This window comes from Notolabrus celidotus, chromosome 11, assembly GCF_009762535.1.
Source record: "Notolabrus celidotus isolate fNotCel1 chromosome 11, fNotCel1.pri, whole genome shotgun sequence".
NCBI lineage: Eukaryota > Metazoa > Chordata > Actinopteri > Labriformes > Labridae > Notolabrus > Notolabrus celidotus.
In genome coordinates this window covers 29,717,310-29,743,188 of record NC_048282.1, presented here as the reverse complement: position 1 = coordinate 29,743,188, position 25,879 = coordinate 29,717,310, and the positions used below count along the sequence as shown (strand labels likewise).

The 25,879-nt window shown below is 40.9% G+C and overlaps 2 protein-coding genes across 12 annotated transcripts in view; one reads left to right on the top strand and one right to left on the bottom strand.

Annotated features, from left to right (window-relative positions):
* The window catches only part of samd10a (sterile alpha motif domain containing 10a), a 58,621-nt gene that overhangs the window by 8,665 nt on the left and 24,077 nt on the right, over positions 1-25,879 (bottom strand). For 2 of the 11 annotated variants that reach the window (XM_034695710.1, XM_034695712.1), the window contains exon 1: positions 1,312-2,420. The exons of 5 other annotated variants lie outside the window; for them this stretch is intronic. In XM_034695710.1, the coding sequence (XP_034551601.1) occupies positions 1,312-1,324 (13 nt within the window). In that variant the 5' untranslated portion in view covers positions 1,325-2,420. Of the gene's footprint in view, positions 1-1,311; positions 2,421-2,639; positions 2,925-25,879 lie in introns of those variants that run through there. 4 more of the 11 variants (XR_004632977.1, XR_004632978.1, XR_004632982.1 and 1 more) reach the window with 4 other exon arrangements.
* Positions 15,135-18,483, top strand: emilin3a (elastin microfibril interfacer 3a). The gene is made up of 4 exons (XM_034695695.1): positions 15,135-15,286; positions 15,436-15,555; positions 15,664-16,238; positions 16,535-18,483. Exons 1-4 carry the CDS (start codon positions 15,135-15,137, stop codon positions 18,481-18,483), a joined length of 2,796 nt encoding a protein of 931 aa, XP_034551586.1.

Sequence of the window (25,879 nt, the reverse complement as noted above, 5' to 3'; positions counted from 1 at the left end):
TCTGGCACAGAGATCCTGGCAGAAAGCCACAGGTCATTACTGATTCATGTGCCAGATTGGATGACTTCTCTTACTTCTCGTGTTTGAAGCCATGCGTACAGCTGTGTCTGTTTGTGCGTGTACTTGCGTTGCTTTTCAATATCTTAAATCGACTAAGAGAATTTGAAAAGAGGACAGAACGAGAGACACTGTCAGGGGAGACGGGGAGTTTGAGGAGATGAAATAGTGTCTTTTGGTTTTCTTGCTTTGTGCCTCCCTTTTCTGTCATTCAACGTCTCCCCTGCTGAGAGCGCAGCAGAGACGAGTCCTGCAATCATCAAGGCAAAACCGGCAGCTTCAGAATATTATGAATAAAACTCTGGATGCGATTTTTAGTTTCTTTGAGGTGTAACTCGCCGAATTTATATGTATGAACTCTCCTTCACAGTAGAACTACTCCCTCAGGCTGCAGCTGTAAACACAAATATGCCCCCTTCCTGGATTAAATGAAGATAATTAAGACCACTTGTCAGACTTGAGTTTTTTTCCTCCTCCAGCCCTGCCTGTTTATGAGGGGAAAAATGTCCTCATTAACTAACACACTAAAAAACTGCCAACACCGAATAGGAGAAGTCTTTCATGAACAGAAATCCTACTAAGTATGCTGGAAAGTGTCTCGCCTGCTTATGATATGTTTGATTTGGTATTTTGCCTTAAGACTACACTGCAGTAAAGCCTTTTGAAGGGTTTGACTGTAGCTTCTCCATCTTTTTTAATATAGTCAAATGAATTCAGCAAAAATGAAAGGATGCAAATCACATTAACTCAAAGGCTTTAAAGTGTAGCTGTCAGATGAAGAGGAAATTGGGTATTTATTTGCAGTTACTGACCACTGCAGGAGACAAACCAAAAGACTGGTTGGACTTGTCTCTTCTGGTGCGCTGTCCATTTCAGCACCAGGTCACTGCCCCTTATAGGACCACCCTCGACCCCCGTTCTAGTCCCTGAAATCCCCAGAATGTCCCTTATAGCGTTCAAAACGCACTGACTTCAAAGTAACCCCTTTCCAAGCTGGGTTTTTTCTTTGTTGTAGCTAAATTAATAAATAAAGTTCGTCACACGGTGCGTAATTTCGCATTTTGACATCATGTTACAGAGACAGTACAGCAGGCGTTTAGTTCCAAGACCTCTAACATAGCTGGCAAACCGGTCTCGCAAGTGTTAGTTTTAACAAACGACCTCATACCTCTTGCCATGGTTAAGTTTTTATTTGCTATTTTAAGGAACATTTCGATGATTTATCAAAGAATAAACAGCAAAATAGGGTCCTACCGTCCACAGCCATGGTGTTTCCGTGTCGAAGTGGATCTAGTGAAAGTCTCCCATCGTCTCTGGTGACAGACGCACAGGCTTCGGGTCCTGCGCCGCCTTCTCCACTGTGTTGTGTTTACCGTGAAAAGTTTCAGTGAGGTCTGGCAGGAGGAATGGCACTCCACATCCTCTCGAGTCTAACCGCGTAAATTCCCTTCAACACACTGCTCACGTCCTCCCGGCGGTGTCAGTCCCCGCTGGTGTTTGTCCGCGGACTGAAGTTGCAGGAGACAGGACAGGAATGTCCCCAAAGCAGCAGCTGGCTGACTGGTTCCTGACTGGTTCCGCTGGTTCAGGTGGACGCGAGCGTTCGTGTGCGTAAGTGCGGTGCGTATTTGAGTATGTTGTGTGTACGTGTTTGTGTGTGTGTGTGTGCGTGTATATGTGTGTGTGGGTTTCTTATGTGCCGTGAGAATCAGACGCGCGGCTTTTTCTCAAGAGCTTGCATGAGCGCAGTGAGCTCAAAGTGCAGCCCCGGGCCCTGTAATTAACGCAGCCAGTGGAGGCTCTGAAAAACAGCCGGATGAAAAGGCTTCTCATCACTGCAGCATCCAACTTAAGGAATTCCCCATTGCCTTTTCTTAAAGAAAGGGAGCTCTGTGCGCGCCTGTGGGCAGTGGGCCCTGACTGTGATGGACCCTCTATGAGGGGTTTTGTCCAGAAGAGCTGCAAGATCATCGAGGCAGATACAAACAGAGCACCGATCCTGCTCCCACAAGCCCGCGGTCACATTTCTTACCAGATCACTGGATTAGAGGATCTCGTCAGCACCAAGCACATCCACTACACTACACTTAATCAATCATAATTACTAATCAATTCTTCTCGTGTCAATATATTTGCTATTCTACTTTGAAATATCTACTTCGATCATATAATAATGCTACATGTGGGGATTAAAACTCTGTTCAACTATTATGTGCAACTGTTTTCTCACTGTGATACCCTTCTGTGCAATAGTACTCAAGCTGCATTTTAATTATGTGTGCAATTACACAGTGCAACATCCAACAACTGTGTACACCAAGTGAATGGTGCACATGAATACACAGCTGCATCTTAACAACCTAGAAAATAAAAAAAAAAAGCAAAAAAAAATAATAATAATGTACTCAAAAAGGCAAATTTAGATTTTGTATATTCATTGGATGCAAAAATAATGATTTCAAGCCTTTTGTTCCTTAATTTTGATGTGATGGCTTTTAGCTCAGGAAAATAATAACTCCAGTATCTCAAATTATTAGAATATTTCCCAAGATCAATCAAAAAGGACTTAAAATACAGCTCTGTCAAACTACTGAAAGTTTGTTTATTTACACACTCAGTACTTGCTTGGAGCTCCTTCACCATGGTGACCAGCATGGTGTTACTGAGCTCAGGTTGCTTTGATAGGTTCAGGTCAAGCCAGTTGGCTTGCCAGTCCAGCACAGCAGAAAGATGGTCAGCAAATCATTTGGTGGGCGTTTTGGCACTGTGGGCGGATACAAAGTCATTCTGGAAAAGGAAAGCAGCATCTCTAGAAAATGTTTCATCAGATGGAGGCAGGATGTGTTCTACAATCTCCTGGTAGATTGCTGTCAGAAAGAGGCCATAATCATCAAAATCATAATCAGAAAACAATGGAAAACACTTTGTTCACATGTTATGAGTCCAAATACTACATTTTCACTTTCTTAAATAACTTAAGGAAAATATTAAACATTTCACGATATTCTAATTCACTGATGAGAAGCACCTGCATGTTGTTATCAGTATCATTAATGCTCCATTGTGTGCATATGACTATTCATTGAGCACTTGAATACTATCCCCATCTACTGCAAGAATTGAGCCGCTCCAAACACCGACTTTCTCATTAGTCGGGTATTATTAAAGTTTATTGTATCCTAACTTGAATCATATTCAAAATGTCAAAATCTTTCCAAGATCTTTTTTAAAAAATTGTAATTTCAATTTGTACTATAATTAAACAAAATGGGAAAACAAGAGCCAGAGAAGACAAATCAAATAATAATTTTCTTAAACCAGTAAAGGACAAGACAAGGGAAAGAGTGACAACTATAAAGTTTCATTGTTACATAAAAATAAAGTAAGTAAAGTAAGAGGGTCTTAATTTCCATTTAAGAAGAGCCTAATGATAAATGTTTCCCACCTTAATTTATCAGCCAGTTCTTTACATACACCTGTGTCTAATCTAAGCTATGCACTTAGTAATGCTGGGGTTAAAGATGAGCTTTCTACAAGGTTTTAATCAGTACAGTCTTAATCAACTCTGCATCAGCAGAAGCATATGTCCAAGTAGGATGGGATCTCCCAGTACAAATGAGGCACACATAAATATGTAAAGAGATCTAAAAAAAAAGGAGGGCAAACTGAATTTTGTTTATCCACTGCTACAAACCGTACTAGAGCTTCAGGGCGTAGCTGAGACATTGTCCCTAAGGGCTCTGGACTGAAATAAAAGTTTTGGATCTCATATTCTATTCATAAATATGTCATACTTATACACCAAGCTGCTCAGGAATACACACTTGATATCTGGTGGAAGTGGAAACAAACAGCAACACTAGAAAACAGACTCTGCAGCAGTTCAGATTCTCAAACATCCAGCAGAGGAAAGACGGGTCTGTTTCTGTACATCCTAAAACATGGTTGTCCTCCTGAGACTGATTCAGGCAGGTGAATGTGGGGATGAAAGCGTGATGATGAAAGCCGGTTTGGGAGATCAAGGAAGCACATGAAACAAGAAATGTTAAACAGGATTGTACATGACACCTGATCATTTTAGGAGGTGAATGCCTGCAGATGCTGCACAGACTGACACTGATTGTTTCGAAAGTACAGAAGAACTTCATTGATCATGGCAGGAAATTGCAGATTTCCATGAGACTTCTTTGTTATATTGAAGTACTACCCGACTTATTACCAGGCTGTGTTTAATACTTGATTCTGATTGGTCGAAGCCACATAAGAACAGTTATTATTCCTCAATGACAAAAGCAAAGGTAGGGACAACCTGATCACACACATCATATCAAATCAACCACAGGAAGGAGTTCTGACACATTTCACCTCTGCCTGTTGACACTGTGGCAAAAACATTAGTGTCGGTCACAGGATGCACAGATGTGAGAGCAACCTGAGGAGCTACTGGGCCTCAACAATAGACCCTATAAATAATGGACGAAGTATCCATGTCTAGGGATGCACCAATCCTACTTTTTTGGGTCCCGATACCTATATTGATACCTGGGCTTTGGTGTCTGCCGATGATGATAATAGCCGATCCGTCGAAACATTAGCGCTGCACATGTTGCAAGTTTCTGGTGGATTTGTTAGCAAAAGAAGTGTGACATGCACCTAAACTGCAGAGCCTCTGTAGTTATCCTCCATCATGCTCCGCTGGGCAAAAATGCACAGACCGGCCGGTGCTGACAACGTAGGAGACGCACATGGCATAGAGCGGTACATCCCTATCCGTGACGTCACCCATCTATTCCTGAGTGCTGTTTTGAAGCCAATTGTCGGCAGGAGCCATATTGGAAATGCTGAACTCATCCAAAAGAGTGTGACGTAAAGGCGGGGTTTGAGCCTCCTAGCCAGCAGCTACAGTATGTGTTCCCGCCTGTCAATCAAGTCAGTCATGTCCTTATTTGGGCAAAAACTCGTAATCTTTATATCTACTGAACCGAAAAAAGATTCACCCTCTGTACAGTGTGTGCCGATAGAGAAATAAGCTACAGAGACCGAAGTTGTGTTTTGAACCAGGCTGTAAAGATCGTCTTTTTTGAATTGGTGTCCATGTGGTTTCCAGTGTTTCTGCAGCCAGCCTCAAGCGGATTCTTGATGAATTGCAGTTTATAACACTTCCGAATGGGCTTCATATTTTGAGACCGGAGGTTGCCGCTTGGCCTCAACCCTCTCTGACAGGGAAAAGTAGAGCAACATCCTGTGCTGGAAGTAAGACAATGCAATAGAGCAGGTGAGTGCATCTCTTCATTGCCAATCGCTACAGAGTAACTGGAATCACAGGAGTAGTGATAGTAGCAAAAACGGTAAAAGTTGTGACTTTGCTTTGTTTATGTTTAGAGATGTGTCGACTGCAAAGCCCCGAGAGGAAGGAGAGCTGAAAGAGGACAGAAATGTCAACAGAAATGCTCCTGCAGAAGTCCAGCTCACCTGGTCTAAAGTTACCATCTACAGGAATGTTCAGTTTGATGTAATTTATAACAAATGAGTGGGCAAACTTTTTCACTTGACCGTGAAATGAAATGTTCAATTTCACATCCGGCAAGGAGGTCAAGGAGAATCTGTTACCATGGAAGCACTACTTGCCTGTGGAATCACAGGCTTTATTTTTATATTTTCAAGCTGTATGGATCCTTTTTAAATCAACAAAGTAGTCTCTAAATCAATACTTTGTGTACACTTGTTTGTCTTTGGTTGGTATCAGGGTGTATTCAGCAGAATGATGTGTAGTGAATGAGGTGGTTTTGCTGATTAGAATCCTGACATGTTAGCAAAACCATGACACACAAGAAACTTGAGCATCATGTGACACTTCTGGGGACTTATCTAGCTCTCAGTGAGGAGGAAATTAAGTTTATATCCCAAAAACATAGAATGCATCTACAGGTCAAAAGCCTTTCTTAATCTTCAGAACTTCAGGGACTCTGGTATTATTCAAAAGCTATGTATCATGTTTAAAAACACAAATAAGGAGATTTTAATTTCCTAAGAATCTGCATCAGAGTTAGTTTAAGGACAAGTTAACGAGGGTGCAGAAAGCCTTCAGCCAGAGAATCCACTATTCCTTGTTACAATCCTTCTCTTGATATATACGTTATCACGGCTTGTGGCGGTGTGTCAGCCAAGCTTTGAATGTCCTAATTTAACTCTCTCTCTCTTTTATTTCTTAAGAATCAAAAGATGCCAAGGCAGAGCTCCCCGCTGTTTTTGATATTGCATCATATGATTGATGTTTATTTAAAAGACACCGCCAGAGAACAACATCTGCCACATATTCTCCTTTATCCTCCCACAACCGATGCCTGAATTACCCGCAGTGATCCTCTCATTCATTACTGCCTCAACAGTAAGAACAGTGGTCACAGAAATTCATTGTAGTACATCCCAGTTACACCACAAACCGCTCATGGGATTGCAAACCCTGCTTAGTAGTTAGAGTGTAATTGGCAGGGTGTGGGTGTGAGTTTTTTTGCTGCAGATGTTTCTAAGGAAACGGAGACTGGAGCATTGGGGCTCCTCTTAAACTTTAAGCGTGGACACATTTGGCCTGCTCAGTGTGCTGAAAGATGAAAGGAAGCGCTTGAATTAATAGTTTCCACAGGAGAGTACATCAAAGAGCCTCAAATATTAAAAGTATACATTTGAGGATCACTGTGAGCAGCTGGCTTTTGTTTTAATGCTGAACAAAGGGATTCTTTTCATCAATAATTTTTAAGGTCAATCCAGAGAAATCCAAAAACCTGTCCAGTCGATTAATTTCAGTCGAAATACATAATACTCTAACACTGTAAGTTCATGCTTTTTAATTTAAAGTTAACTTGATCCATCTTTGGATGTTTATAAAGCTATGATATTGGAATAGAAGGTAGGACTGACAGACTTTCTCCTCTTAACATCCAAACCAATAGTCACCACAAGGGGGCAGCCTCATTCTGTTTACAGTGAGACAGTTTACTCTCTTTGTACAAAGTCATATTTGACTCGTTTAATATCATACTTACAATACTAAAATTACTTTAATAGATTTAATACTGTTTTCCCTGAAAGAACAACAACTTAGGCACCTAAATAATTGAAAACTTGAGAATTTCTTGCTTATTTGTGTTGATTATAACTGATGTAACCACAGTGTATTGTTTGTTTCATGCATGTAAACAGTAAGGGAAACTTAACCAGTAGATTTTATTAAGCACAACGCTTAAGTACAATTTAAAGTACATAGATCTTTTATGAATACTTAAATTCAATGTTCCCTTATACTTTTGCTCCAACACGTGCATTTGCAGGTTTTAAGAAGATCATGACTTGGAGCCGTACCCAGAATTAGACGTATTATTTTAGAAGTATTCCTAAATTAATCTATTCTTGTTAGAGGAACCTTTGATACACATTGATGCAACACTGGCTATAGAATTAAGTCTTTATTCGTTAAATTTAAGCCTTAAAGGTGATGTATTAATGTAGCTCTAGCAAAAGTTCAGACAGGAAGACTATAAAAGCAATCACAGCAGTTGTTTAACTCTCCTCTCCCTCGTTCAATAGCTCACCCGCTTCCAGCTGCATGCTCCGGAGCTGTCATTGGTTAATCAGTGGCAGCTGTCATGCTATAGCTCAGTGGCACGCCCTTATTGTCAGCCTATCAACTTTCTGCTGTCTTTTTAAATGTGTCTCTCTCTCCAGCTAGTTCCTTCTTGCATTGGTGGTGCGCACTCCTCCACCTCCTCATCTCCACCTGGTCTCTGCAAAGTCTTCAATTCCTAGAATTCATCAACCACCACCACCAGTGTCTGGACTCTAGGGGGATTTCTTCTGCTGCCAAATTCCCTAATCCTACGCTCGCAAAATTATCCCCATAGAGTCCTTACGCCAAAGATTTCTGTCAAGTTTCATTATTCATTAAGTTGTAATAAATAACTTCTGATCTTCAAACTGTGTCTCTCCTGATTGAAATGTTGTTGGAGGCCTTTTAGCCATCCCCAGAATATGGTCTCGGCTCAGTAAAGGGATGTTGACTTACTGCAGTCTTTCTCTCTGGAACAAGCGGCTTGTTGACCTGAGGTCCATCTGTCTCTATTTTAAAAGTTAATCTCAAAAACCTCTCTATTCTCTTGAGGGAATGATAAGTTACTCTAGGTGTGTGTGCATATGTGAGGACTTGTGTGGTTGGTTGTGTTTTTCTAGGTTTTGATTTGACTTCTCTGTGCTGTTGAGGTTTAATTGCTATGTAGGTGCATTTCATTGACTTGAGTTCTGTTCTTACACTTTGTGCTCCTGGGTTTCTACCCCCAATTTAAAGCACATTGAGCTTACCTGTTATGAAAAGTGCATTAAAATCAAAATTCCTATTGCTACACAAAATACATGTCAACTAAAAATGACCTAGCAGCAGAGCGTATGTTAACCCACAGCAGCTGCAATATTAAAGTGAGTGCACATTACCGCATCACCACTTATAGTCCAGTCATTTAATATACATAACTCCTAAATGGACCACTCTGCATTAGATGTACTTTTACTTTGGATGCTCATGCTGTTTATATGGGAGGGATTTTTTTAAAGCATAACCTTTACTTAGGATAAAGTTTTTCACATATCAACAGGATCAGAATCGGCTTTATTGTCGTTGTACAAGTACAATGAAATTTCATCTGACTTCTCCCCGTTTAAAGATAAGAATTTAACAAGAATATATATGTAAAAGAAATGTTCAACAAAGACGACAGATACGCGATAATTTTCCTGTCAGCCACCACCTCCACAGAGGCTCCAGGACTGAGCTGGCCTTCTTCACCAGTTTGTTCAGTCTAAAGCTGGGGTTGGTAGCCACAGAAAACTAGAATGAATTTTAATGTAGCATTTCCTCAGTACTCCGTATAATCCTTCCCCCTCTCCCCTCGGAGCTCCTCCAAATCAACGCCCCAGCTCACATGTATGAGCGCCGCTGATTTGCGACCATATGATCATGACTGATTCAAAACCGGTCCTCAGCACATCGTTTGAGTTTTGCACTACGTCAATTCATGTCTCACTCAGCGGTAAGAAAACACGTTAAAATTATCATAGTGAAAGTTAAAAACACAAACAAACACGAAATGTACGCGCAGGAGGCGGGGAGAACGGCAGGACGGGATTTGATTGGTTTCATAATTTGGCTCCTGATGGCAGGGATTGGTTGGTGTTTCCCAGGTTTACTCTGGCTGTAGATAGCACCTTTTTTTCACTCTTTTTTAAGAACACATTATGTATTGATTGCCATCGGGACATAAAGATAATTTTAACCAGTATAATAAAAGGTGTATCTAAATCTGACTACCAACCCCAGCTTTAAGTTTGGGCTGACTAAGGATATAGAAAAAACGATATAAAAGCATATGTTGCAGGGACAGATCATCAAAGTTGAACCTCTATTTCAGGGACTGTCTCACAAAAAACAAATACCATCCATCTGTGTGTGTGTTTGTGTATTTATATACTGCAAAATACATTAAAGGGATTCAAATGCTTGCTAGCTATCTGTCAACTTCACTCCCTGTAGGTGCTGTTGGTGCGTATAAAGACTAAAAAAAAAGATGTATTATGATTACTATGTGCTAACACTATGTATTAGTGAGTTGTTGGATTTGGTTCATTTGGTATTTATCTGTCATTAAAAGTCTGTGGTCTGTTTGTTGTCAAAGGTGTGTCAAAAGTGAATCGTTGAGCTTTACTTGCAGTTAATTTAAGCTGGAGAAGAACTCATGGATTCTAAAAGATGTTGATATTGCATGTTTGTGTCAAGGTGACATAAATGATGCAGTATGAGCTTTTCAAATTGTTCTGAAACAGGAAAGTCAATACAGGTAGACGTGTGTAAACAAATAAACCAAGAAGGATTCTTCAGGAACAATCACGGTTCAAAAATTGAAAGCCTGAAAAGCCAGTTTTAAGAAAGAGGGATTTTTATACAGCAGACCATTCTTGCAGAGAGACATAGGTGTGTGTGTGAGAGTGTGCTTGCTTTTGTGTGTTATCAGTCACCAGATGTGTACACACTGCCATGAGTCTGGCATCAGCAAACACACCTAACTTCTTGGTTGATGTGTGAAGTGTGCCTCGACCTCTGGTTCCCCATGTGGCCACTAAATAAGGTTTGTTCAGGACAACATTTGTTTTATCTAACGACTTGAATCTTAGGAGAGGGAGACGCCTCAGAGTGAATCAATCATTCTTGATAGATTCAGAGAAACACACTGGCTCTGAAATATCAGGAGCTATTGAACTGCTTCAGGATATTTTGGAGTATTTGCTTGAACAAAACTATCTTTCATAAAGAGGCATTTTAAGAAAAACACTCTACTCTGACACAGGAAGTAAGGTTCAGGTTTGTGAAGTGTTGGGGCCAATTACTGCTGTTTGTTCTTGTACATGGCTGTGAACATACAGGAGCGGATATAGGCCACTCAAAAACAAACAATGCTGCAAATTCCACAACTCCACTTGCATTTTTAACATTTTCCCTTAAACCCTCGAAACACAAATTAACGAACCACTCTATTCTCTTTACATTTATACACACAAACTGGAATAATATGCTGAGGAGGAAATTATAAACCAGATCTGTGTCATACAGTGTTCAATATAAGAATCTACCTGGCTCATCTTGGTGGTGAAGTTCACTTAAGTGCACAAAGAGACTTCAAAAAATAGAGAAAGAACCGTATCCTTTGGATCATGTTCCAACTCATTTGCTTTTCATGCAAATGAAAAAAAGAGGAAAATGATTTGCAAACACTATTGGTGCCAGGACTGTTTGAAGAGCACTGCCAAAGCCACACAGTCCAGAAACGCACAGACTTTGCTGGAAACTAAAGACACACATGAAATGATTTACAGACCAGCTCAGAATTTGGAGGGTTGGTGTTAAAACAAAACAAAGAAATGGGGAAGGGATAAACAGAAATGTGACTACCCATATGTCTCACAGACTCTCACAGACTCATGAGCATGCCCACAAGTTTCGCCTCACCCTGTTCATAATGCAGCAATACAGAGAAGTCAATGAACAGCTTAAGTCTGACGTATGCGTTATGACGGGCAGGTGAGTGGAGGCTAAAACAGCTGTGACTGTGTGATGCCATTGAAGGGAAACTCTGGGTGGAGCCGTCAGAAGAAAGCTGCACTTGTTTCACAGCAGCAGAAAGTCCGAGCCTGGCCGCCTGTGTGCTCTGCAACATGTTTCACATCATACAATGAGAGCTTGTTTACAAACCCGGAAGGTAAAAGGACTCATGGAGAATATGAAACACACGCACACACACAAGCTGTTGTGTATCAGCACTGAACGGGGTGTTTCCAGGTAGAGGAGGTGGGACCTGGGACAAACAGGATACAGGAAATGGGCCTGCGTCTAAAAAGGGGTCAATCAAAAGATCCCTGATAAATAATGGGCGCAGTGTTGGTCTTGTTCAAAATAAGATCATGTTACAATGGGAACAGCAAAATATTTTTGTGAGAATGTGGGACTTTAATGGCGGTCAGTCTCAGAGAAAATACTCAGAGATTCTATTACAGGTCAAAGTTTATCATTGAAATCTTTCCTCTGTATTATTATCAGCTAAATGTACTTAAAGTATTAAAAGATAAAATCCTTTTTCTGCCCCCTGTGACTGATACATTGCATAACATTATTACACTGTAGACAGTGGTTTACAAATGTGTAAACAGCATGAACTGTTTCGGCTGAATGAAATAAAATGAGAAAAACAAGTTCAAAAGAGCACAAACTGTAATTATTAAAGAAAAACAGCAGCACCATAACGTGGTACTTGGATACTGTACTTGCAGAACAATTTTAGGGTCTGTTTCAGATTTTTGTAGAAAGTAATTGGGAACATTGACCCACGTGAAAACTGAGAGCCGTGGTGTTATCTTTGCAGCCTTACTCATCCGTCCTGACAGTCACAGACAGCCTTGTGCACCATATATCTGTAACAAGGAACATTTTCACCTTGTACAAGTATGACACACTCGTTTGAACACTGGCCTGCGTTCCCCACAGTAATGGAAAAGAAGCAAAGACTGGAGAGAAAAGTGAGAAGTAATGAACTATTTGAATGTATCAAAAGAAAAGCTTTCAAAAACTTCACTCCTGTGGAGGTTTCATTTGATGGTTCAGTTTGTCCTCCAGAATTCGACACTGAATTCCATTCCTTAGTTAAAATTTCTAATACTAGGCTTTATTAAAAAAATCCTCCACTTAATTGGCTGTGATGAATACATGCAGTTAAAACGCGGCCTTGTGTAGCTGGCCTGGCCTGTCGGTGGAAAGTGTTTAAGCTGTGGTACAGTGGAGCTGCCAGACTTCTTTCTGAACTTCTATAACCGTACAAAGACCTGTGTTGTGAATGAATGTGTGGGCTTGTGGGGCAAAGCACTTAAGTATGGGCGTGTACTGTCACAGGCTTCAACACAGGGTATTTATTTGTATTTGTTCAAGTTCCTGGAGGTTTGCTGTCAAATCGGGGGTTCAACTGAGTCAATGTGCATGTGCGGCGTAAAAGAGCCCAACATGTTCCACAGATTTCCATCATACAACCTCAACAATGCGACCCCAGATCAGCATTTGGACTCCCATACAGATTTTTATAAATATCAAATGTACACTACTTTAGTACCACACACTATCTAGCACTACACAAGATAACTTTGGTTTAGGTTTAAGAGCTTTAAAGCTCCTGTGAGGAGTGTTTAGCTGGCTGTGAAACAGACAAAAATATATACTAATTACTCTTTATCACCTTAAAACATAAAGAAAACCATTAACAAGGAGGTCGACTATTTTTATATATAACTTCTAATGTCTTAAACTAGCGAAGGGTTGGTGTCAGAAAGTTAATAACTGAAAATTTCACATTTTAAGGTGAAAATTATTGATGATTGATTCATTAAGTTGCTTAAAGAGAGCAGGATTACATTTTTTGTCAAGAAACAGATTAAACAAGCTCAGGACTGAAGGGCTACGTCCACCAACAGAGACAGCGCCCACAGCCTCAATTTCAGTCCATCTCACTGATACTTACTCTTGCTAGGTTATGGAAGTTGTTCTGTAGCACTTCTACTTCCCTTAGCAGAGACCATCAAGTCTGTTTAAAATGCTTTGTATGCCTTCTATTTGCTCTCATTTAATTGCATCAGCAAAGAAAATGTAACAATACCATGTATCACATCGTAGATTTGCTAGCAGCTCTAGACCTTGTTGAATACAAAGTTATCAGAATTCCTGCCCCTTCTTGATTCCGATTGGTGGGTGATTAAAATGTGACATTGAAAGCCTTGGCGGTGTTCCAAAAGTTCAACTATTTTCAATTTAAGAGTGCAGTGAGCGCAGCGATTAAAATCAGTTGTAACAGAGAATTTTTGCACCAAAAAGCACTGATATCGCCAAGCTGCATATAATTTGAATAGAAAGTCGGCGTTGCCAGCACAAAAAACGTCTTTAGTCGTCACGTCCCTTAAATCAAGAAAGATTGCTTTGTCCACAGGGGGGCGTCAAAAATTACACAAACCAAAAGAACCTCATAGGAGCTTTAAGAAGCCAAAGACCAGACTTCTGTTTATTTTTCAAGACTCTTAATGAGAGGATTTCTTTTCTTTTTCATGAAATTAAGTTTTATGCTGTTAGGACTATCCATGCAAGAAAAAAATACTTCACACAAGTACTGTATTTCATGATAATATTAAGTCACTTTTTTTTTGAGTATTTCTTTTTCATAAAACACTGGTTACCAGTTAATTTGCAGATTCAGATAATCAACTTATGACCGATGTAGTATTATTGTATTATTAAGTTTATGAGTGTCTTTCCTAATGATATGCAATTCATGCCATTCATAAAAAATATCACGACTTTTCCGTATGTCATTCTGTGGAAGATGATTTTAAAGTAATCATAAGGGCATTCATTGGAAATGGGAGCTGGAAATGGCTTCTGGGGATAATAGGGTTATCACACAATGAGCTTTGGAGCAAAGCCATTGTCAAATGTTCAATCGTTCAGTGCTGTTTTTTAATCTGCACTAGTTCAAAGTGCTTTTCATTTTTGCAACCAAAGTCACAATGTTCTTTGTTCCTCTGAGGACATTTTGACCTTTTATGGCAGTAAAGGAAGAGCTGCTTCTAATAGAATATGTTTAGGTTTTGCGACATTCAGTGTCCCAGTCTGCCGTGCCAGTGTTGCAGTACAACAGCATGAACAATACCTGTGACAAGTCAAAATATCCTCCTCAATGAAGGGACAAACACACAACAAAGTACGTCTTCTTCTTACTCCAAGAAAAATAAAAGCTTGATGACTATAACCACATGTTCTAGTGAATCATTTTCTCCACTTTAACATAGAAATGCTAATAAAGGCGGCCTATTTTGGGATAAGTCTTGGTGTTGTTGACTCTGGATGTGACGTGCTGTTTCCCCTCTGGGTTGCCGTGATGTCACCATGGGAAAATAGCTCATGGGCCTTCATCCTCTCTCTTTATTGGTGGAGGCAGCGCTTGAAGTGGATGTATAATTTTAAAAAAGCATGATTTCTATGAATCTAAGTTCCACAGTATACCACAGGAATACATCAAGTGTGAAGGTGAGGGCTGTCCCCTCTCCTCCAGTGTCACTTTGGTGTTACTTTGAGGAGGTTGAAGTGGGAGGAGATATGCAGATTGTGTCAGTGGGGCCCTATTAGTGGAGTTAGAAGTCCACCAAACTCACAGTGGACTGTTGTCACTTTCACTCGGTCCACCACACCCACAGCAAGAGTCAGGGTCAACATTCACAGGGTGGCATTCTGCTTTATAACACAGCAAGAAGAGGTATACTGCAGAGACTGAAGCCTTTTTGAGACTTTTTTAAATACTTTGTTAGAAGCCTGGCAATTCCATCATTTCCAGAAGAACAAGTTGGACTTCTATGGATGGAGGCATCATTTTTCTTATTTGAAACCAGCTTTTCCTCACTTTGAAGACTTCCTTCACAGATTTTTTGACCAAATACCTGGATATTCGAGGATGCATTTTGCAATGGCAATGAGTCCTGTTTTGCTTCTTACTCTATTTCTGTCAGTAGCCGAAACAAAATTCTACAGACCGTTCCAGTATAACCAGTATAAAGGTGGACTCAATCCACACTATGACCAAGGGAAACCCACCAGCAGACACAAGTAAGTTTAATCTCTCTATATCCTTTTCTGAAGAATCAATCTACACCATTTAAATCTTATACCGGCAAATTTTAGGTTTATAAAACTAACAGACATCAGAACAATGTGTCCAACCTCTATTTTTCCTATTTTTCTCTCCTCTCTGAAAGGAATCACTGTGCCTATGTTGTTGAAAAGACAGTGTCCTTCACTGTGCAGGATGGGGCAGCACCTTACGTGAAAGCTGAGTACAACAAGTGTACCTGGGGTCAAAAATGCCCAACTCTTCTGTGAGTGTTCAGCCGTTTTTATTATGTCATCTTGGTATTCAGCCTTTGAGCAGAACTGGTATTTTTTTACTTCAGTGCTTCTGATAAAAGGTTGGTTGTTCCCCTCAGGTATCGTCTGATGTACAAACCATTCTACAAGGTGGCACATAAAACTGTCACCGAACTGGAGTGGCGTTGTTGTCCCGGGTACTCTGGTTATGGCTGTATGGAGGGACATCCAGTTTACCAACACCCAATGAAAATGATGCCACCATTCAAAGGCCCGCCAATGAAAGGCCCACAGTTCAAGGGCCCACAGTACAAAGGCCCCATGTTCAAGGGTCCACCTATCAACACTGTTGTGAAGGCCAACCCTTGGGGCCAACCCAAAGGACCTCCCACCGGCAGTTTTAACCCCTACCCTATGCGCCACTTTGGGCCTCCGAGCTCCTCCTCCTACCCAGACACTCCCTTCCAGCCTTACGCTCCTCAACCAGAGCCAGAGGCAATGCCAGAGCACCAGGAACCACATCATACTGAGCATGAGCAAGAGCATGAACAAGAGCATGAGCAAGAGCATGAGCAAGAGCATGAACATGAGCTCGAGCATGACCATGAGCACAGCCCAGGGCCTGAGGAACACATACCAGAGGAAATCCCTCCTCCTCCCTCTGGTGGTGAACACCCTGAGGTTGAGCCGTTAGGTTTGTACTTTCCTTTCTATTCTTGTAGTTTTAGACTTTGACATTTGTTATAAATGGATACAAAAGTAATGAAATGTAATAAAAGTTATGAAAAAATTATGAAAAGGAGCAAACAGTTTTGCACTCATTTTGCACTCCTTGCAGACTAAAAGAGTCTATTGGGATCTAAAAGACCGATACAACATTTAGTATCTAACCAAGTTTGTGCTGCTCTAACACCAAAGCATACAAGTTTACACATTTTCCAAGTGTTTATAGCTTTTCTTTCTTCTTTCTCTCTTTAGGCCAGCCTCTAGACAGCGAGACAGAAGACCGGATATTTCGAATGGAGGAGGATGTACAACGTTTAAACCAGGGCCTGGAGACCTTGAGGGGAACTGTGAATGGACTGGAAGATAGTTTACGAGCCTCGCTGAGGGAAGATGCAAACAGGATGCTGTCAGCTCTGCTCTCAGCTGCCCCAGGTCCTGTTCCTGCTCCGGCTGTATCCTCTAGTTCATCCATTGTAGGGTTTGTGGAGATTCCTGGAGATGATGCTGCCACAGGGGGTCTTGATGGCAAACTTGTGTTTCCAGGGCTCACAGAACTGAATGGAAGAGTAGAGGAGCTCAGGACAGCGCTGCAAGCTAAGACAGAAGAACTGCAGGAACTGAAAGCAACAGTGACGGGACATGATGGAGCACTGAAGAAAATGTCCAACAGAGCAGGAGTGGTATCAGGCACTGCTGACAACCTTAGGGGAAATACCCCAGGGGCTTTGGATAAGTTGATGGACGCCAAGCTCAGTGAAGCAAGGACTGAAATTCTTGGTGGATTTGAGAAACGTGTTGAGAGTGCAGAGGGTCGATGTCAGGAGAAAGCTGGGGATGTGCGTCGTCAGTGCCTGAGGGAGCAAGGTGAGAGGCAGGAGCAGATGGAAGATGCTCTGGAGGAGAGTACAACAGACTTAAGAACAGAGCTAAGAAATCTCCAGGAACAGATCCATGGTTTAAAGGCTACAGAGGGCTGCACCAGTAGTGTGAGTGGCCTTATGGAAAGGGTGCAGCAAATAGAAACATCAGTGGCAGGCCTCAACCAGTCCCAGGGGCACCTGAGCGTGGCGCTGAGTGGACACAGGGACCACATAGAGGGAATGCTTGAAGGACGTCTTGGTTACGTAGAGGACAAACTCAACCTGACTGGGAAGATTAGAAGTGATGAGCCTGGAGGGAGGAATGGTGTCTTCGACAGAGCCACGACAGGACAGGGCCTGGAGTCCAGAATGGAGGGTAGGATGAAGGCACTGGAGTACCGTTTACTGACAGCCTTTGAGGAGTTGGGTAATGCCACTGCTCCTGCACTGCTGGAGGGTCATGTTGTTCCTGCTCTTGAGACAGAACTCGAGTCCCTACAGGAGAGACTAGAGGTGGATGTGGACAGACTGCAAAAGCAACTGAGCGGCCTTGAGGGTCTCTGCTCCTCATCCTGTTCCTCACCTCAAAGCCCAGCTTTCATCCAGGGAGATGCCGCTGTACCAAGTGCTAACTTGGCCAAGGAGCAGAATTTGAAAGAGGTCTTGGATGTACAAGATAACCGTTTGAGTAGCCTTAATGCCACACTACATAGCATCCTGAGGCGACTAACCAACAGGGACCAGCAGGATCAAGCAGAGGGAGGGTATCCCATGCAAGGACAGCTCACAATCCTCAAGTTTAATGTCCGCTCGGTCAACCGAACCATGAAAACTCTCCAAGAATCCCTGGGAACAGTGGCCCATCAGGTGGATCAAGCCAACAGCTCCTGGAATGAGAGAGAGGCTCGTCTAGCCCAGCAGATAAAGGGCGTGGTCCAGCTGGTTGGTCACCAGGCCTCTATGCTCGGGGCAGGTGAGCGCAGACTTACTCGTCTTAAAGGTGAGCTGCAGGAGATGAGGAGACGGCTAGCTGAGGAGGTTCAGGGCTGCCGGAGCACAGCTATGGGGGTCCAGAAAGAGGTAACTGAGGTTGGAGGGCGTGTTGCCACTGTGGAGGGCCAATGCAAGGGCCTAAATTCCCTGGCAGAGGGTCTAGAGAGAATCAGGGAGGAGTTGGAGGGACAATCTAGCGAGGTCCTCCTGCAAGTGAACGGGACTCTCTCTAGTCATGCTCAGCAGCTGTCTGAGCTGAAAGCTGAACTCAGAAACTGCACCTCCAAGGTGGAGCCAACACAACAGACTTTAGAGCTTGAGGCCGAGCTGAAACGAGGAGACACCTTCACTTTAAATTAGTTAAGTTTGTTTTTTGGACAATATATTTCAAAAATGAATAAAAATGGAAAATATGATCTCTTTATCTAAACATCTCACATCTGATTTTAAAAATACAATGGTTTTGAACCTGCACTGATAAGGACAGTTTTAGTTAGATCACAAGACAAAAGGCAGCTAATTCTGACTGTACTGCTAACACAGAATCCTGAAGTTTAACCATGAAGGTGCTGGTGATGTTCTTGTGGTAAAGGATCATTATTTAGAGCCTCAGTGATGAAAGAGGGGATAAGAAAAAGCAAACTGCACCTGTGATACTGTACTGTTTCTCTAAAGCATACAACACTTCTTATACAGCTGTTTATCAATGTTTACATGTTTAAGTTTTTGTATTTTTTTATTATGTCTAGACTAGAAATGTAGATGTTTTATACATTGTCATGTCATGAGTAATCATTTCTATAAAAATGCATTGAAATGTTTTTGGGAAAATCCAGTTTATGTCAAGGTTTTTTCACCAAGACTATCCAATAAAGAAGTTTCTTTAGAGTTTATACGTGTTTGGATAAGAAATGTCTGAAGTGTGACACATGAACAAAATCATAGTCTTCTGGGGTCTGCGTTTGGTTTCTGAGCAACTACAACCCTACATTTCATAAACAAGACATGCTTCAGAGAGAGGTTGAGAGATATTGATGCAGCAAAGTGGGGAAACCACAAGAGAGCAATAGAGAAGCATTAATATTGTTGACTGCTGGGGACTGGGGAGGTTTGACTTGACTGTTATGGCTATGTGCGTACAAAGAATACAATTTAGCCTCTCTGAGTTTATAGCAACAGCCCTCTCAAGCCAGAAGACAAATAATAATTGGCAGTAATGGCAAGGTGATTCAGAGACACAAGGAACGCCCAGAACAGCAGCTGATATCTTGTTCTCTCTTTGTATCAGCTACAGATCTAACAGCCAGCTGTCTGAGCATGGTTTTTATTTGACATTACGATAAGGTGAGACATGACTTTGCTAATAACCCTCCTCCTTTGTTAATCTTTGTTCCCCTATCTGACAAACAATTGTTGAAAAAACAGCTATATGGGAGAGGAGCCCACTGCTGAGACAGGTGGAGAATAATAAGTACAGGACTTGCCAGGGGAGAGGGCAGACGGAGAACAAAAACAAATGTATGTTGGAAGAATTGAATGATGGAGTAGTCTTGACAGACGAATATCAATTTCAATAATGGTGCAAGTTCAGGCACACAGAGATGCACTTACAAAGACTAAGAAAAGGATACTCCACTGCTCCAGAAGTTAACTTTTGTTAACTATTTCCTTGAGTGCAAAAATAAAATAAATACAATTAAGTAATTAGAAAAGAATAAAGGTGGTTTCTATAAACTCAGATACAACATAATAATTATCCCTCTATCTCATGCCGTGATTCCAGCATTATGTCAGAGCTCTGTTGCATTCTTCCTTTATTCCCCTTCCTATGCCTCCTTTAAGTCCACACCTCACACAAACTTGACAACAACACATTAATCTTGTTTTTTTCCAAGTAGGCACTTGAGCAAAAAGGGCAGTTTGGGGCTCTGGTGAATATGTCTCCGCTGACTCAGAGTCTCTTCACGATTCACTCATGGATCTGATTCTGAGTTAAGCTCCCTCCCTGCACAACTCCCAGACTGTCACTGGCAAACGACTGCACCCAGATCATGAGTGGGAAAGCTGACACAGAGGACAAAAAGGACATTTGGCTAAATAGAGGCCAGCAGTAGTTTCAAATGTGAATCATTATAAAGTGTCCTCTGTTAAATCATGAAGGTGAAGTAGAGTTTTCATCCTCATCACAGTGATGGTCACAGAGTGGTGGCGTTGATTAGAGTTGGCTCAAACACGAGGACGCTCAGGAGAGAGTGACCTTAAATCAAGCACTCAGAGCTTCTCTGTAATAAGCTTCAATATCTGATGTTTTATAAGAAGCAGACATTTATAAAGCTTCTCTCCTCATGAATAAGACACTGGGGAAAGGTGATACTCATGAAAACAAACACTTATGAAACACATTACAATTTATCGATCACATTTTTTTTAATAAAAGGCAAAATAAACACATTTTGGGATGTTATACTGGAACCTCCCTGGCACCAATTTCCTGTTCTATCCTTTGTTTTGTCGGGAAGATCTCAGTCGTGGGTTCCAGGGTTCGTTATGGTGCTAAAAGGAATTTGAAACACTGGCTTTGTGAGTCAGTGCTGTGCTCTGTGAGACCGTTTTTCACCGCGAGAAAGGTAATGATGTCAACCCAGAGCACAGCTAACCTCCCCACAGGTTAATTAGTTGTGCCATTTCCTTAATTGACTGAAAAACAGAACCAGCAGATCTGTGTTAAGAACATAGAACCAATCAATTTTTGGGGATAAATCAAACATACTGCTCTGATGTGTTCTCTGAAACAGCGTCACTCTTTTATATAACAAGAGAAGCAAACACAACAACTGGTATAAAAAGTGTTTCCTCAGCTGGAGGATGAAAAATGTGGTGCTGGCTCACTGAGGAGATGCAATTAGCTAAATTATGAATGAATGAATATGACTAAAAAGCTGTTTTGAAATAGCATCAGAGGATCTGACTAACATAGCTGGTCATGTGGTATTAACATTTTTTAGAATCAGGTTTTAAACGTTGAAAAGGCCTTGACTTGATTTGACCCAGACTCTAGTAAGTACTCTAATCATTTCCCTTTTCCTTCTCATCTTTAGGCAAAATGTTGTGTTTACTAATTAGTGACAGTTGCTACATGAAATACAGAAAAAAGTGTTCATCTATCAAATATGCTTATTATTTCACATCCTCATTCAAATTATTCACTGGTAAATGGCAGACCCACATTTCCAGCGGCGGTAATTAGTCACATTGCAGCAGTTCATCAGATTAATAGTCAAGCGTAAATCTTTGTAGCTCGGCTTTTTCAAAGGTTGAAGGACAGCCTCTGCTCTCTGTCCACTGCTTCTGCTGCAGGCACATCGGTGACATTAAAGTAATAGCGTTCAAGTATTTGACAGGTATTTAAAGCACTTATCAGGTTCAGGGCCACATTAAACATACAGTCATCTGTTGAATGCTACCGTCTCTCAGCTCAGTTTCTTGTCTCTATAAACTCCTAAGAGGACATTTTGCTCTTAAGCAGCTGAATATTACACAGTGTTGGCTGGCAGGTCTGCTGTTTGTTACCAAAGAGGTTATTTTGTGCTGCCGTCTTGGCCAGGTCACTCTTGAAAAAGAGGTTTTAAATCTCAATGAGTCTCTTACCTGGTTAAATAAAGAAAGAAAATAAAAGAAAGGTATTTCACAGCAGGATTTTAAAGCTTTATCGACAATAAAAGCTGCCTACTGCTGCAGAAACTCCCTCATGACAATTGCAAAATGCATCATAAAGTGGTAGGACAGCTAAACAAAGAACTGAAACTGTCTGAAAGGCTCTGTGAAGCCAAGGAGTGATGCAGATTAAGATTAAGATCGTCTGTCCATTCATCAATAAAAGTGACTGCTAGGGATGCCCGACTAGTCTAAAGGTAAAACACTCCGGAGGTGGCCAAGATTGAGATGAATTTATCTTATACGGCTCAACACTGATAACAGCACCTGCAGATAAACACTGTCATACTGGTTTGCTGATCAGGCTAACAGTAGCAGATTGTGATCCTTGCAGATTAACGTCCACAAGCCTGTGCTGGTTATACACTACCAGTCAAAAGTTTGGAAACACCTTCTCATTCAAGGGTTTGTATTTATTTTAAGTATCTGAAACACTGTAGATTAATACCAAAACACATGAAAACTATGAAAGAACATATATGGAATTATTTAATAAACAAAAAAGTGTTAAACAAACTAGAATATGTTTTATATTTTAGATTCTGTAAAGTAGACCCCTTTTCCCTTCATGACAGCTTTGCACACTCTTGGTATTCTCTCAGTCTGCTTCATGAAGTGGTCTCCTGGAATGGTTTCTAATTAACTTGAGCCTTGACAAGAGCTCATTTGTAGAATGACTTGCCTTCTTAATGTGTTTGAGACCATCAGTTATGTTGTTCAGAGGTAAGGTTAGCACACAATGGATAGCCCTATTTGACTACTGTTGTAATCCAGATTATTGCAAAACCAGATTATTTCATAGTTTTGATGTCTTCAGTATTAATCTACAATGTTGAAAATTTTTAAAATAAATAAAAAACATTGCATGAGAAGGTGTTTCCAAACTTTTGACTGGTAGTGTGTATTACTCTGGTTGAGACTATTTTGAGTTAAAAAGGGTGGTATGATATGATGAATGATGTTGCAAATCAGAAGCCTCTTGCATAAATGAGCAGAACACACCTGTATCGTGTGTGTTGAGGCACGTGTGGTGTTATTCTGTAGCAGTCTGATGTCATTTGCATGTAATCTAATCAAGGTGTACACAGTAGACGGCCATGCATAATGGTAAAGCACTCTGGCACAGCACATCTTCACTCAGAGGTTGCAGAGCTATTAACAAAGCAATTCTTCTGCCTTCAGACAGCGGCAGGGAGTTAATGAACTGAAGGTGGTTTTCATTCACTACAAAGCTGCTGTGGAAAATGTACTGTATACTCCACACTAGTTCACAGATAACTCTCAATGACTTAACCATGCTTTGTTTTAGAACATAGAAATTTCAATATGTTCATAGTCACAGTTTAGCTTATAAGCATCCTAACATTGACTACACACATCACATCTAATGGAACGGTTATGAATGTAACAAAAGACTTAGACTCTCACTTTTAATGGCACTACATGAACAGTCTGGAGAACACCAAAGTTATTATAACTCATCCTGAAAGTCTGTTAGATGTCTGTACAAAATGTATTTGTAATCAATCATAAAGCTTTTAAGTGTCAAGTCATCGTGCTGGATGACCAAGCATTTGATGGAGTGGTATAAAGCATGCCACAACTAGACACTGAAGAATGGGAAATGCCTCTTTTAGATTGCTGAATAATGCCTTGCTTTTAAGCTTTCTGAAGAACGAACAGGGTTTTGAAGAATGCAATGTGGGTACTGTAAAGTTTGTCAAAACAGCATCCTCAAATACCTCAAACAACCTTTACATCTTGCTTCCACAGGAAGCGTGTGCTAGCACGATGGTTTCACTGCATTCAATGTTGTGCACTAGAAGGCTGTTTATAGTGTGGGAGCAGCTGGACTTGAGGTCACAAAATCATGTGAGACGGAGCACCAGTTGGCCTAGCACTATTAGCGCTTACCCCATGTTTCGAGGCTACAGTCCCCGTCGCAGCGGCCCCTGATTCAACTCCCGACCATGACCTTTTGCTGCAGGTCACCCCCTGCTCTCTACTCCCTATACTTCCTGTCTCAAGACAAATATGCCAGTAAACACAACTTATACAAACACTAATCATGCTTATGAGAGACTTCGCTCCACAAGAGTACCAAGATCTTATAGAGGTCTTCCAAAGATATGTAGACAACAGAGAATATAGGAACAATAGATCACAATGCCTTTTCTGTGATGGATTCACCTTTAATTTTGGATATTATTCTGTGACTTGTACTATTGGTGAGTAAGCTCTAATAGATTTTCTATACGAGTTGAAATGTGTTCAATGTTTATGAAAATGTTCTACTGTGTTGTGCTGTTACCTACAGACAAAGTTAACAGCTAGAAGTCCTGTTGTGATGGAAAAGGATCACAGAAATGTGGCTGTTATGTAGTTGTTAATATATCCATCATTGGGAGTCCATCCAAGGTGTGTTACTTTAAAATTGATCAGATGGTGTATTCAATCTGACTCCTTGTCCAGGTTGATCTTATCTGTTGAGCTTGACGTGTTGGACGCCGATTCCGATGAAAACAGACTCCCAACATATCTTACCGGAGCAGACGGTTGAGACGCTTCTGGGATAGAGTTGAGACGAGCCACATATTGACTGAAATGAACATGGATTTGTAGTGCGTGGCACTGATGGAATGAAACACACTCACTTCCTGTGAAAGCTGAAAGTAATAATCAGCCCAACAAAACAATCAACTGGAAGAATTCTATAAAACATACTCTATAGTTCTCAAATCTGTCTTGTTGCTGGTGAAATAATGCCACAAAACAAATCAAAACAAATCAAATCAAGTCCAGATAAAAAACAAACTAATTAACACCAAAACCCATTCTGCAAGAATTTCCTGAAATGCACCCAAACAGACTCCACCCTCGATGTATTTACTTTTTTTTCTCCCTCACTAAATCTTTTTTCTTTTTTCTATCTCCTTTTTCTTTTCAACTGAGTTATCATTTTTTTCCCATCCCCTTTGGTCTTAGAGCTATTTTACTTATTGATTACTCTTATTATAATATATTGCCACATTACCACTCCTATTGATTGCTAATATTATTATAATTTTTTTTGCTTTTTGCTTTTTTTTCTTGCATTTGTTTTATTGTTTTATTTCATTTTATTTTATTTTTTCTTGCATTTGTTCTGTTTTGGGCCCCCCCCCTCTTCTCTTCTCTTCTCTCTCTCTTCAAAAGTGTATAAATGTGTCCTTCCACGGGGTTGCTGGTGGCCTAGCGGTCTAAGCACCCCATGTACAGAGGCTGCAGTCCTCGTCACAGGGGTCGCCGGCTCAATTCCCGGCCAGTCGACCATTTCCTGCATGTCTTCCCCCACTCTCTACTCCCCACATTTCCTGTCTCTCTTCAGCTGTACTATCTAATAAAGGCAAAAAGGCCAAAAACATAACTTTAAAAAATAAATAAATAAATAAATGTGTCCTTCCATGTTTTGTAATGTTCGTACTTGTTAGTATGTCTGTATCGACTACATGTTTATACACTAAGTGGTGAATTATAAAATAATTTTTTTTTTAAAAGTTATACATTTTCCAATGCAATCATTTGCGGAAGGCAAAATTATTTGATTGCTAAAAAACAGCAGGATGGGATTTCTTACTCGTACACAAGACAATATCAACAAAAGGGAAGAGGCACCAAAAACAACACAAACCACAAGGTCCTCACAGGAGCTTTAAAATCAAATATCTAGAGCACAGCAGTCAATACTGACATTTTCTTACACCCCTAATAGTAACACATTTATCACTCAGCAGATATTACCATGTCCAAGAGCCATACCAAAGAAAAATGTCAAAAAGATTGTCTTCTTTTTGTTCAGCATGCTATTATAAGCTAATGGAGAGTGATTTTACTCACATCCATACATTATTTCTTCTCCATTGAATCTCTGATAATTTCATGCCTGCTGTCAGCTTCAATGATTCATGGAGGGTCTTCGCACTACAAGCCAGCGGACCACCGACTGTGACTCTACGTTTCAGCTAAACATGTTGAAGCAAGTGGCCCGAGAAGGACCAGGGCT